We start from the raw sequence: 14,543 nt of genomic DNA, 5'->3' as shown, positions 1-14,543 counted from the left end.
GCAAACCCATTTTGTTGCCAAATGTCTTTACATGAGTCATAAATTTGATAAAACCCACAATATGGTTCTGCTTCAAGCCAGCTTTAATTTTAATAGCACTCATTCACTCCAGTGTTGTAGGTCTATATATCAGTTGAGAACTTAACTCTGCAATAAATCCTCAACATATGGTTCAGCTGTTGTGACAATCAAGCAATATGTGATTGTTGTTCTCTTGCAGGCAGTTGTGACAAAGTTTTACAGATGCTTTTAAGATTTAAAGCCCCATCTTCCAACTTAATGCGCGCTACAGTGAGGCTTTTGCTTGTAGAGTGTGGTCATGATTTAAAAACAAAGCTTGGTTGTTCATCGCAGGAAGTTAAAGCATGGTAATTGGAATTTTGGTTACATTTGAGCTAGAAAGGTTTAAGCCAAAAACAATCTGAAAGAAGCAAAAGTCAGCAAGGTCCCTTGACACTTGAGGTATGGTCACTTTTCCTCATCAGTTGTTCCCAAGATTCCGTGCACAACTCCACCAAGCATCAAACCTGAGCCGAGGTCTAATCAGCCAGGACAATTGAAAACCCCTGTGTGGGTTTGCAGTTGCACCAGCACTTTCAAAGTTTAAACTTAGTGTAGTTATAAAAGGTGATCAAAGTGGAAATATGTCTGTTACTGAATTGAAACTGGTCGCATCACACAAGTTAGTTCTTACATATAGTTTTATTAAACTCTGACTGCCAGGTCTAACTATTATGTTGCTAACTCAATTAACAGACATTTGACGTTAGCTTATGAATATCCGAGCCATTTAGATTGAAGATTAAAAGACTGAAGCCTAAAAAGGAAACCAAACCCTTTCAGGGTAAACCACGTGTCACAAAAATAACACCAAATGCCTCAATTAAAGTAAAACCTATAACATTTAGCTAAATTACCTAATAACGTCCGTTTAGGGCTAAACATAATGATGCTATATATTGTCAAAGTTATATTAAAATGTCTATCGTGTATATTTTTCTATTTTGTTTCTATCATGATGTTAAAAAACCGTCGGCTGAACTGCATTACAATTATATTTACATAATTTTGTTTGTTTTAATTCCCGCATGTTATGCTAATTTCGCACTAAAGTTCTTAATAAAATTACCGCTATTCAGTACTTTTCATTTGCAAAGTCACAAAGGAGTATACAAAAATAGGTTTTACAAAGTGTTTTTTTTTAATGTATTGAATTACCTTAAAAACATGCTACATGCTAATATGTGTATTAAGATATGAAATTACCTATATTAGAATAGAGGATATTGGCTGTGGGGCCCAACCAATATCATAGTATAGCCATATTTTGCACTATTAAACTTCAAATACTACTAACTTAACACACATTTCTCCATCAATGCATAAACAAAACCAAAAGTCACACCTCTAAGTTAGCCATGGTGTTCCACAAGGCAGGGTCCTTGGACAAATTCTATTCACCTTGTGCTTCCTCTAGGCAGTATTATTAGGAAACCCTCAGTTAACTTTCACTGTTACATGGATGATGGCCAATTATATTTAGCAATTAAGCCAGATGAAACCCATCAGTTAAATACACTTTAAGCATGCATTTAGGAAATAAAATCCTGCATGACTATCTTTGACACACTGAGTTCCTCTCTCTTTCCATCAGTGTGCATTCATGTCCCATTAATGTTTGTCACTAACAGCCACCAAATGCCTGGGGCTGCTGTCTGAGGTTCCTGCCTGTTTAAAGGAAGTTTTTCTCGCCACTGTTGCACCAAATGCTTGCTCCTGTGGGGGAATTGTTGGGTCTTTGTAAATTATAGTATGGTCTAGACCTACTTTACCTAGTGTCCTAAGATAACTTCTATTATGATTTGACACTATAAATAAAATTTAATTGAAATTTAATTGAATAGTCTTTGATACCCCAGCCAAGATTTTGATTTTATTTTATTGGTGCAATAAGATTTAGTAAATCACTAGTCTTTGCTCACAAACTTCAATGGATTTAGGAATAGCTGGTGGTACCCAATCCTGGACCATGAACATGAGGTTACAGTAAATCAAACAAACAGGTCCTTTCATCAAAGTTAAATTAAACTCTGTTCCTAGTCTCTTTACCACCCTGTACATTTCTTGAAATGTTTGTTCAGCAAAACCGACCAAATTCTCCATTGAAAGCCACATCATTGTCCCTTTCTCAGACCACTGCCATTGACCTTCTGCCTTGTTGTTCGTCCATGTGGCCGCGTGCGGTTTGCCATCAACTCAAGAAGCCTGCTCTTGACTAGTCCTACAGACTAGAATCACTCTTTTGATCCTTTTTTCAAACTCTTAAAATGCCTTCTCTGCACACAACACAACCTCCGTGACCTCAATCAGTCACGAGTCAAGCAGGCACTCCTCCTTTCTGGATTAGTAGTTCTCATGCTGCCTGCCCTTTTCACAGGCCTCATCCTTCTTGACCAATTTTCTGTGTTTGGCACAGTCAGCCACCAGTTACCAGACCATGATATCTGAGAATTGAACTGCAAATGGTGTCTTTCTACCTGGCTGACTGCGTCTATCAGGTTTCATTGCTGGAATCCTTATCAAGTACGTGCAGTACTTGGCTCCCTCCTATTCTTGTTTTCCAAGTAGTGAAGTGATGGAGGTGGGGGGGGGAGAGAGGAACCTGGTACATCAAAATAGATTGTGGTCTACCCGGAGACTCTTTTTATCGCTTACAACAAGGGGAAGACTAAACTTTCAAAACTGGTTCAGGTACCAGGATTTGGTGGTTGCAGACCTTGTTGTAAAGTAAAAGCAAATGTATCTGCAACATTGTACTCATTTAAGCATATACTAGTCCTGTATAAGTGGACACATGTTCTAAACCAGTGGTTCACAGCCTTTTTGGCTCATGAACCCCACAAGATTTTCTCTAAAATAGTAAAAACTATCCAGTAATTAAAAAGAACAAAAAATAAAGATTAGAAGAAAGTCTGAGGAAAAATAGCATAACTTTGGGTAAAATAAATGTTTTTCAGCTTTGCTTTCTGGAACAGCTCAGATTTCCTTTGCAACCCTTTTGGAGGTTCCTGCCCCCAACGTTAGGAATCCTTGTTCTCCATTGAATAAATGTATTATGAACACTCTCTCAGGGTAAAATACACCTAATTTTTAAAGGTTGAGCATTTTGTCACAACCCAAATTAAACTTGGCTGAGATTTTCATAAGTCACATTACAACAATTACTTGTTTTCATTCAGGTTATCTGCTTTCATAGTAGATATTTCTTTTATTGTCTAGCTTCTGTTTAGGTTATTTGCAAGTGCACAGCCTTGGGAAATTCAGCTTCATCTAAGTAGGGTCTCACTACTAACTGGTAAAACCTTTGTCCCACTTTCATAAGATCTCCTTCCAGGACTCAATGATTGCTTTGTTTCAGCCAGTTGACGACTGAACATCAGGATGTCGATTATCTGGTAAACTTAGGTGTTTTTCATTAGTTGTGCTTCTGCTATTCCTCGAGATTAACTCAAACACTGACATCAACAAAACAAAGGCAAGAAAAGAAAACTGGATTCAGGGGGACATGGGTTCTCTAAAGAAAAGGTGTTGTGCCAAAAAAGAAAGTGGTGATTGCTTTTGAGTTGATTTAAAAGCTGCCAAAATAAATTAAAAACAAGTGGCCGAACAAAACCCAGAGCACACCCTCTCAGCCACAGTACAAGTGACAATGTGCTCGCGGGGTCTTTAAAAACTAAGCTCAGCTGAAGGCAATGCCTGCTAACGAGCAGGCATGCCCACAGCTGAGCTCGTTAACAAGGGGTTAGAAACTAACATTAATCAAGTATTTAATGCTAAAAGTCTGTTTTTAATAGCTGAAAGGTGATGTTTTGTCATTTTTATAAGTGCTTTACAAAGCAGAAATCAATAAATGTATTCCTTATTGATATTATTCAGCCAAAAGAAATGGAAAATGTGTAGTTTTTATATTTCTATAAAAGCCACACGGTCAGATTGTTATCTATTGTATTGTATTGCCATGAGTATTTTTTGTTTGTTTTCCAAAATACCAAAATTTTTAACTTCAAGACACTCCAGTTTTCTGCTCCTTTCCCCCGCAGTTGATTGCACAGCTGTGCCGTCGGGCACTTATGAAGTTACAATATGCTCTGGACTTATGACCGTCTGGGCCTGACTTAAAACACATACCATTAGTGACATTACAGGGTGGTTTTTCAATCTAGACATTCTCAAAAGATCAAAGAGGGAAAGACATGTAGTCCCAGAAAGCCATGAAAAGGCTGTGCTGAGTTCTGCAACAACAAAAAAATCACTTCATTACAGATTCCAAATGTTCTTGAGTGATTATGTCAGTGGAAAGCAATGTGAGTGCTGTCATGACATCCATGACAATAGTGTCAGTGTAAAGAAAAAAACTGGCTTCCCTTTTAGCCTGTTTTCCACTATGGCTGATGGTCCTGTGAAAGAATCCTTTCTTTCTTACTTTCTGTGAACATGTTCAGTTGTAATGTGACAACCCCAGTATGGTCCACTTCCCTCTACTCCAGTAAACAAACCCATTCTCATGTGTCTTGACACCTGTTACCATTGGCTATTTTGGTGTTTTGGACATATCATTTACTATGTTGGTATTCAGGCTTCAGGGTTGTAAATCCTTCACAGACTGAGTGATACTGACAAAGAAAGGAATTTATGTTTGGCACTTTTAAGGGGAAATTATCATCTGTTCATTTAATTTGATTAATCTCATCATACTTTTGTGTTAAAGTCTGCTCACCTAATTCATTTTGTGACAAGAGAACAAGGCTCTTTTTGTGAAATAAGAAATCTGACCAATCAGAACAACATACACTGCGGAGAGACAAGTAGACTATTGTTAAAAGGATTTGGCTTCTTCAGAGCATTTTTCTTCTCTCTTTGCGCCAAAACCAAGACTTCAAAATCGACTTTGGACTTTGTCACTGAAATAGTTCACAAAGTGGGTGAATTAGAGATTATGAGCGAAAAAGAGAAAAGAGCGAAGTTTAGTTCCTCAAATAGAAAGGCTTAGGGTCTTAATATGAGGGCTAAACCACTTTGAAACATGTGGGACCAAGAGTTTGTGAATATGAAAAATAAACGTTATGTGGGTGCAAAGTACCACTTGGGGACAATTTTACAGATCAAAGCTGAATCTTTACTGGGCTCCTCATTGAGGTGACTGATGAGCAGTTAATGCTACAGCACTGCCCTCTGCAGGATATATTAACAACAAACCTGTATTTTCACTATTTTATTGACCCATAAAAAAGGTTCTACCCTTTTAAAGGAAGCATAATTAGGTCTGGAAAGTGGACCATTCCATTATTCCTTTGTGAATTACTTTGGATTTTCTGTATGGTAAGAGATGCACACTTTCAGCTTTTCAATTTTTATCTTTCAAAATGTTTCAGCTCAACACAAGGCCTGGAGACAGGAGAGAGAAAATCCCATCAGTGCTCAAAAGCAATTTTCTGTCATGTCATGCTACATTATGCACTTGCAGATTCATGCTGGAGAATCATTGATACAACGCCATAATTGCTTGCTTTATTAATTTGATGTAGGAAAATTCAACCACCGGCTGAAATCCAGTGAGGCCTTTTTAGATTTCCCAGCTGGGATCGGCTTCATTAGACAGAGAAGTGGACCTCTGGGGGAATTTGCCTTTGTTTTAAATAAAAAAACGTCTGAGCGAGACCACCAAGGCTCTGAGGGTGAGATTGGTTCCTGAGCTGTTACTTTTCCACTTGCATCCATGTATTTTTCATGTAATATATCTGACACACTATTTCCAATCCAATTAGTCCACTATATCATAGTTTCTGTTCCCCCCTCCAGCCTAAAAAGCCTTGTCTGGCAGGGTGATGATTGCCACCCAGCCTCCCCACTCCTCCCCCCCTTCGGCCGTACCGCAGTGCAGCTCGTCCTGCCAGGCCCACCCAAGGTTACACTGCTCCAGGGCCTCAAAGTCATCGGAGGTGGGATCCACTGGCCCAGACCTCATCCCCCACATTGTTTAGTTTGGTTTAAATCCTGTCCATCCTGTAAGTTAGGGTTTTTCAAAGTAAAAGGTCATAAATATTACAAAATATTGATCTATGGCAGTTATGAGCTCGTTTTTGATTAATGAGTCAACCTTTACTCCAACAGAAATCTCATTTACTGTACCTGTGGCATTTAAGGTGATATTTACAGTATTTTATTAGACTTTGCAAAACAGTAGACTAATTTGTCATCTAATTTTTGACCCTTCTTATTTCATACTCAAAGTAGAAGTGATTTATTAGCAGAAAACAATTTACTAATAGTCTAATAGCAATTGTATTCTGGCATTTACTAGAGTCATTTATCAACATTTCCAAGAACATAATGAACAATATGTTTTATTCAAAACATTAGTTTAAGAAATCCACTCAAGTCAGGCAGTTTTTTTTCCTCCTTCACAATTTCTTTAGTGGGAATATTTTCATTGTGGTTCTTTGTTTAATTACAGTGTCGCCTTAAGTGCAAAAAAAATAAACATAATACACAAAACAGTTTTCTCAACTGTTGAGCTGCCGCGATAGTAAACAAACTACACAGACATAAAGAACTCTTTAAATTTCATTCAGTATTTTTGCTGGGGAGTTGTTGCTTTTTAAGTTAAAGTTGCTACATTCATCGGTTAGCTTTTCTTACCATGAGGCACCAAGACAGTATCTGACATCAGTATCTGATGTATGGACAGGGATGTCAACGTAGCTAACAACACTCTGTAGGGGTGACCTCTATCTCAGCCAGCAAGAGCGTACGCCCCCAACATGGGGCGTACAGTCCTGCAGCGGCCCGGTTTTGAATCTGCCCTACAGCCCTTTGCTGCGTGTCATCTCCTCGCTTTCTCTCCCCCCTTTCATGTCTGTCCACTGTTGTCAATTAGAGGGAAAAGCCCCAAACATATTCTGTAATGTACTTTTTGTGTAAGCTGGTTTATTGTTCTGTTATAACATTATATTATATATAATATAACATTCTGCTTTTTCCTGTGCCCTATAATCCAAAATACATGTTTGTCCTTACGTCATAACTAACACAACAGCATCACTAACTAAATAAATGTACACTTCTAAAGCCATTTCATGGGACCTTTAAGCGAAATGTAGGCATAGTTCACAATGTTTTCAACATTGAAAAAACACACAGGCGTTTCATTAAAAGGAGGAACAGTGCTTCAAGTGATTGCTTTCTGTTTTCAAAAGGTGCAACTTGTGTTATAGATCTTCGGCTCAGTCTCGTCCAGAGTTTACAGCCTTTGTTGTCCTGGCATTAATGAAATCAGCTTTCCTGTACCCACCCTGTTGAGAGGAAGAAGCATTGATTATGGATACTATGTGTGTTGTATTGCATTGCAGAGGGATTCTTAAAGTTAAAGTTGTATATGATTTGAATTTGTTTTACTTTGGTGCCCCTCAGTGGTAGGATTCAAAAAGCACTATCATCTGTTAAACTGTGAGCAAATGGAGGAATTCTTTCTAATAAAGATAACTGCACCAGTCTTGTCACATCAAATCAATGTTTAATGTATCAAGATCTATGTAACGTAACGTTATGCTGTACAAAAATGACTGGCAGCTAATTGCCTCGTCTAAAATGAAGCAACTCATAAACAAGAGGAAGTGAATTTAAATCCCTAGGCCTAAAATGAATCATTTTACCGGTATAATCGGTGCCGTGACACTTCTTAAACTGTTTTTTTAAAGCTTCTGACGCGGGCCTCATAAACAATGCAGAGCGAAAAGATGATCAAAGAGGCTGCAAGAATACATGTAGATAGGATGGCAACATGTTGCAATCAGCGCAAAACATGTCTCCAGCTGTGCTCACTGTGTGTAGACACTATGGTAAACCCTGTTAAGTGACAAATACAGGATTATACTTTAATGTGTTGTACAGAGACAGTGGGAACACACCTTCCTGTAGGCCCCATGAAGATCACTGTGTTTCCACATGGTGTGCAGCAGGATGCATGCTGCCCGACCCGCTCTGGTTGGTCCCTGACTAGAAAATTAAAAGTTACAATTATTCTCTCATATATACAGTCTCATCAGATGTTACAGGTTATTTGCTTCTGGATGAATTCTGAAATTGGAAAGGTGGAACTAACTCATAAGTGTGTCATTACATTCTTCACAAAGTGCTATTCATCAAACAGGAAATGATTCAGTTTCATAGAAGAGCGCTTTATCAGCAGTGATGAGGTGAGTGCAGACTAACCCGTTGTCCTTGCTGCTGATGTTGATGATCTTCGGGAGGGCTCCCTGGCTGACGACAGCTCTGACATGCTGCCGGTCACTCTGACACAGGTTGTTGAGGGTGTGACACAGAGAAGCCGTCACCTCGGTGGGCTGTTCGGTGCCAGTGTCGTCGTTGGGTAGCATCCCCACCAACTCTGGCAAAACCTGCTTCACTTCAGGAGGAGGAAGCAAATAAAGGGGTTTTAAAAAGTTTGTGAGATGGCTAGGGTGGGAGGGTTTGAAAAGACGTCATATTAGCATGTTTCCAGATTGGATGTCTACAATAGGAAATGGGGAAGGCACTTGAGTTTTCTGGAGCGCTCCTAAGGATCTTTGTGCTGGGGAGAAAGACGTGTCTGATGGGCTTATGGTGTCATTTATACATAATGTTTATTTGGTTTATAGTGTGTCTATGTTGTTATTATGCTGTTGTATGGTCTTGAATATAGTAGTTAACGTGTCATCTTTTCTTAATTTTTGTCTGAGTGGGTGGCGATGACGAGGGCGGTGGGGATGGCTTTGTATGTTTCTTGTGTGTTCAGTTAAAATAAAAAAAATTTAAATATAAAAATATTAAACTGTTGTTACTACTACTACTACTACTACTACTACTACTACTACTACTGTTTGGGAGACAAAATGGTTGGCAAGCAAATCCTTTGTGGAGGAAAACGCTGGTTATTATTTCAAACCTCAAAGTATTTTAGGTTTTAATGAAAACAGTTACCCATGTCGGGGTGCAGTTCCTGGAAGCGTGAGAGGTTTTTTATTAGAGATATGGCCGTCCTCTTCACATTACTTTCTCCTTTCTCTAACATCTTTTTGACATGCTGAAGGCCATTTTCCCGTTGAACAATAGTGAAGGCGATAGCTTCAGTCACCTGTCGGGCCACAAAAAAAATGTATCAAATATGTGATGTTACTCTGAATTTAATTAAAGCTCTTCATACATAACTCTTTATTTCTTTCTGATAAAGGTTTGATTACATCAACAAAAATTGTAAACAGGAGTAAAAGTGTGACAAACATTCTTGTACGGTCAAAGATAAAGTCATTGTCCGTAAAAAAGAAAAAAAAAAAAAGAGTGAATTATTTATTAAATTGTTAAATAAGTAAAATAGTAACACACTACATCCACAGGCAAAAGTTTACCGCTCCTTTCCCAGCTGTGATGTTCTGCAGGGCTCCGATGGCAGCCTCCTGGGTATACTGACGCACACTGCGGGCCATGAGTGACAGGTACATGCGGATAGTGATGGTGCTCCACAACCACTCCATGCCACGGGGGTTAGCCTTCTCCTCCAGCAGGGGGCACTGTCGCTCCAGATGCTGGGAAGAAACAGTTTATGAGATGCAGCGGATTTTGTATCTGTGGGTCCATATTGACAACAAGAGGCTGTTCTTTGGCAGCAGATTAACAATGACTGACATAAAATACTTATTCTGTCTTGCTCTTTTTGTGCATTTTTGTTTACTTTACCAGGAGCAGCATCATCATAGTAAAAATTCCCATAATTATAAAGAATTCACAGTGCAATGTCATCATTGAGCAGATGATTGTTTAAGTCTAATGGGCATGCAAAGACTTTAATTAAATCAAAATCCATTTACATTCTCCGCCTGTAACAAACATTAAAATATTTTGATGTCTGTGCTTAAACTTGTGTGTCTGAACTTAGTCAGCAAAAACATTGGTTTCAGATTTCCAAAGATACTCTGTAATGTGTCATATTTCACCCAGAACAATCCCATTTTACAGGACACTATTAATTGACAATATGGAAGTGTAGGATCCAGTGTTTTTGGTGCTTGACTCATACTAGGGACTAAACGTCTAGACATCTCAGCCTCTGCTGCATCAAGTCTAACTGTACTTTTTTGATTCATTTCTATGGAAGTGCAATAATAAGTCTCTTGAGTATCACTTTTAAGCCAGTAACATTCTGTAGTTAGAGCACAAAGGCTTTACACAATTAACTGCACTATGTGGCCAAAAGTATGACACACTTCGGTCTGGGTCAGGTTTTGACGGTTTCAGCCAGGTCCCTAATCTTAATCCTACAGCATACAGTGACACAAACAATAGTGAGAGAGCGGAATTGAACTACAGAGTTGGTGATTATTCCCTGTGGGTTTCGGCCTTTGGCCATCTCCTTTCATTTTGCACATGGTCATTTGCTGCATTGTTATTTAGCTTTAAATGAAGCATTACAGACGCACCTGATAAAGCAAGACTGTAAAATGTATAATTTGCTTTGATGTTTCTCTCTGCGTGCATGATAATAGATAAAGATAAATATGATCGGCTTCTATTGTGATGTTTTATGGATGAATAAACCTGCAGCAATGCAGCAGTTTTCACAGAACATTGCACTAAATTATTATACTGCAAGAACTTGTGTAGTCAATGTGGATTATTGTCCAAAGGGATTACCTCTGTGATGTTGGCACTGCGATAAGAAAAGCAGCCGACAGCCTTTTGCTTAGGAGCCAAGTTTTGTTGAGTTTCTCGGAGATCTAAGGTGTACCTCTTAGGAAGCTCTGCCTCTATCTGATAAGACAGGTTGTGCAGGATGCAGACACAGTTCTCTGTGGACTTCAGAGCAGACATATAGACAAAGATCGGATGGCAGTAATAAGTATAGTTTCATGAATTATTTTCGTTTTTTGGTCTGTCACTTTTTTAATCCATGATTTGTGTGAATAACTTGATATGCACTAGAGAAAAGAAAATAAGTAAGGGTCCAGTGTGCATCACATTACAAATTATATGTACATATTAGGCCTGCATGATTAATCGTTTTAATGACTTAGATTCTCATTTCTTTTTACGAGCCGACTACTTTCTATTGTGAGTTTTAAACAGACTGTATGAAATAAGTTTTAAAGTAATACCAACAGCTGCAATGCTTTCCCATCTCTTCATTGAAGCCTTTACAGGCTTGTGGTGATGCCCCATGTGCTATAGGTGCCAAAACAAAGCTATGTTTGGTACTACCAATTTGTTTTGTCATGGTTCATTCATGCAATAAACATTACACTTTGTGATTCATATTTTCCCCCCAATTGTGCAGGCCCTGTATATGTACGTATATATCTCAATACTCAGGAGTTTGTTGTGAAACAGCTGCGAAGATAATCATTTTCTCTGGACTGCTTAACATTTTAATTTCACCTCGTCATCTCTCTTGTCAGCTACGGCTCCCCGGATGTAGTAGACCAGAGAGTCAATAAAATTTTCACACTCCCTCATTGCTTTTCTTCCATCAGGACCAGCGGAGCTCAGATTTCTGGACACAAAAACAGTCAAAGCAATTAAGGTAATGTGACATTTGTGTGTGCTTTCAATCAGATACTTAGTTTTAAATTTACCACTGAAGCATACTACAGAAGTCAGCAATGTTAACAACAAAAGAATTCCCACATCATAGTTAGCCAGATGAAGATGAAGTCCCCTTCTGTCAACCACATAATTGTAAAAAGTCACTGGATGCACTATTTTGGATCTCAGGCCTTTGCAAAGCCAGCAGCAAATCAGGACAAATTATTTCACAGACTAACAAACACTTTTAAGTAATTCAACTTCCAGAGGAAAATAAATACAACAATTAACATTCTAACTCCGCACAACAGGTTCTTTGTGGGGGGATGAAATGTAAATCGGAGAGGAACTCAGCATTTTTCATATCCACATGGAGCTCAAAAGGTTTGAGAACATGATTATGAGAACTAATCCGAGGACCGAGTGATTTCAGTTCAGCAGAGCGGAGAGAAGAGAGAGCTCGATGAATAATTCAGTTGGTCACTCGTTTGATCCAGCTATAGTTGCCAGGGGAGTGGCGTGTCTGATATCTCCTGCTTTGTAAACAGAGAGGTGATATACAGTATGTCTTGACAACTAAGTTGACTGTATGATACATAATCTTAGACCACAATAGATACATTGTGGTTCAACACAATGATAGTAGAGAAATTGTATTAAAAAAAATAAAATAAGATGGTGATTACGTCTCCATTTTGGTGAATAGACCTGACAGTTTCAATTTAAGTTTTATTTGATGATGTGGTTATTAGCCACTGAAGTGATATTTTGTGGCTCACGAGGAAGAAATTGCCAATATCAAAAGCAACTAATAGATATGATGAGTGCAAAGTTATTATTTTGAGATTCTAGCAGATGCTTAAAATTATTTGCCACAGTTGTTTTTAGGCACATTTGTGGTTTTGTCTTTTACAAACTATTAGAAATGCCTTGACTAATTTGTTGAATACTTTGACTTTATTGTCAGTGGTGATGAAATCAGTGTAGTTTAATACATTTTCCTTCAGGATGCAAAGTAATTTATAGGATTTATAGCAAAGTGCTTGAATATTTTTGTATATTTAGTTTGGTATGCGCTGAATATCCGACACCAGTAGTGGTGTCTGTTTACTTTAATCTATTAATCTACACTGATAAGCTCACTGAGTATCTGGTTTCAAATCTAACAAAAGGAGCCTACCGCAGGCAGCCGGTAGCATTGTGGAAAGCATCAGCATCAGCTAGGAGTTCGTCTTTAGGGTTCTCTCCTTCAGAAAGGCCAGAACTCGGTACCAGGACAGACTTGGTGAGGACTGATAAGACCTCTTTGGATAGATGCTCCTTCAAAAGGTCATGAGAGGAGAGATTCCACAAAAGACCTGGAAGTGAGATGGAAATACACTTTATTATAGACAAAGACATTTATCTCAGAATGCTAGCTTAACTGGCCCAATGTATAAAACTCCCACAATAAGATCTTAAAGATCTTAAGCCAGTATGTGTCTATATACAGTGAATATAAGAAATATAAAACATAAAAAAATATAATATTACAATATATAAGAAAATAAAGTCAATTGGGTTGACTTTGGGTGCCGCAATCACATATTAAAGCTAAGTACAAAAACTGACCAGTAAGTTGTTGTCTGGTCTCCACATCACGGCTGCTCTTCAGTGCACGTAAAATGGTGGCCAGGCCCTCATTTTCCTTTACCTCCATCTTGTTTTCGCTGCTCTGGTAAACAACATTACGTAGAGCCCCAGCGGCGACACGTTGCACCTCCTCACTGTCATTGCACAGGAGGTGCAGTAGCTTTCCAATCCCACGGAGATAGTACACCTGGAAACAAGAGTGGATTATTGATTGACAGATTCGTTGGCACAAAGATGCAAAATATATTGAAGCCATTGCATTTAAGAAGTGTCATACGCTATTATTTACCACAGCCATGCCATCAGCTGTGATCACTTTCAAAGCCATAGCAAATTAGTTATGCTATTGTACTGTTCCTGATAAACCCTTTATTTTTCTGAATGTACAACCCAATTTAAAGTGTCTCAGGGAAGTCCTTGCCAAATCTAATGTTATGGGGTTGGGCTGAGAGGAAGACATGCAGTAGGTTTTTTGTAGTGAGTTTAAAACCTGTTTGCATATACTATAAATAGTAGGTTTTCACAACAACTTAAGTCTATTGAAATGTGGCAACACACCCACCCCACCCCCCACCCCCCGTGGAACATTTGGAATTTTGGTGAAGTGCTACAAATGAAAACTTCGAAGACAATTGGCATTGCATTACCCGTGCCAACAAACATTATGTTATATCCCTTTGGATTGGTCTCTCAAACCCAAACCAGTTCAGAAAACGTAAGCTGTTACTGTAACAATGGCTAGGTGTGAAATTGGTACATTTAAACTGTACAAACAGAGGCACAGGGGCTCAAAAATGCAAATCCTACAACCCCCAAAACACTTCAGAAAAATCCAGTTTAAGAATTTCTTCTCTCATATATTTTAATGCCAACTAATTCTATTTTGAATCACTGTAAACTCATCCCATACAATGCATATGATGAAACATACCCTCTTTTTAGCATCGCCACTCTTGAAACATTTATTCTGTATGTGGCTGGCTGCACAGATGAGCATCTCCTCGTTATCCTGGGTCAACAGGTTCACGGCCCTCTCTAACGTCATCTCTGGAGGCTTGTTCTCTGACTTCCTGTGTGAGAGGACAGCCATGAAGAAAAAAAGGTTCCGGGCCCAAATGTCTCAAATTAAGGTTAACAGCCTGAATCACACACACCAGAACACTGCAATAATATATCATATTATTAAATGTACACACACATGATGAACACACACAAAGATGAGCTTACATTGTTATGCTATTCTGTGCATGTATCTGCTGAACGGGGAGATCTACTTCCATCTGCAGGCCCATGTCCAT

The 14,543-nt window shown here is 38.7% G+C and overlaps 1 protein-coding gene across 1 annotated transcript in view; it reads right to left on the bottom strand.

The window, feature by feature from the left end:
- Positions 1-6,475: 6,475 nt before the first annotated feature.
- pkp2 (plakophilin 2) overlaps positions 6,476-14,543 on the bottom strand; it is an 11,136-nt gene continuing 3,068 nt past the window's right edge. The window contains exons 4-14 of the mRNA XM_032505823.1: positions 14,400-14,406; positions 14,177-14,315; positions 13,225-13,432; positions 12,794-12,971; positions 11,467-11,581; positions 10,726-10,887; positions 9,444-9,620; positions 9,019-9,172; positions 8,272-8,464; positions 7,968-8,055; positions 6,476-7,352 (exon numbers count right to left, since the gene is read on the bottom strand). Coding sequence (XP_032361714.1) covers positions 7,284-7,352; positions 7,968-8,055; positions 8,272-8,464; positions 9,019-9,172; positions 9,444-9,620; positions 10,726-10,887; positions 11,467-11,581; positions 12,794-12,971; positions 13,225-13,432; positions 14,177-14,315; positions 14,400-14,406 — 1,490 coding nt within the window. The 3' untranslated portion in view covers positions 6,476-7,283. The remainder of the gene's footprint in view (positions 7,353-7,967; positions 8,056-8,271; positions 8,465-9,018; positions 9,173-9,443; positions 9,621-10,725; positions 10,888-11,466; positions 11,582-12,793; positions 12,972-13,224; positions 13,433-14,176; positions 14,316-14,399; positions 14,407-14,543) is intronic.

Source organism: Etheostoma spectabile, chromosome 23 (assembly GCF_008692095.1).
Source record: "Etheostoma spectabile isolate EspeVRDwgs_2016 chromosome 23, UIUC_Espe_1.0, whole genome shotgun sequence".
Taxonomy (NCBI): Eukaryota; Metazoa; Chordata; class Actinopteri; order Perciformes; family Percidae; genus Etheostoma; species Etheostoma spectabile.
Note: the sequence above shows the minus strand (reverse complement) of the source record. Positions and strands in the feature narration are given on the sequence as shown.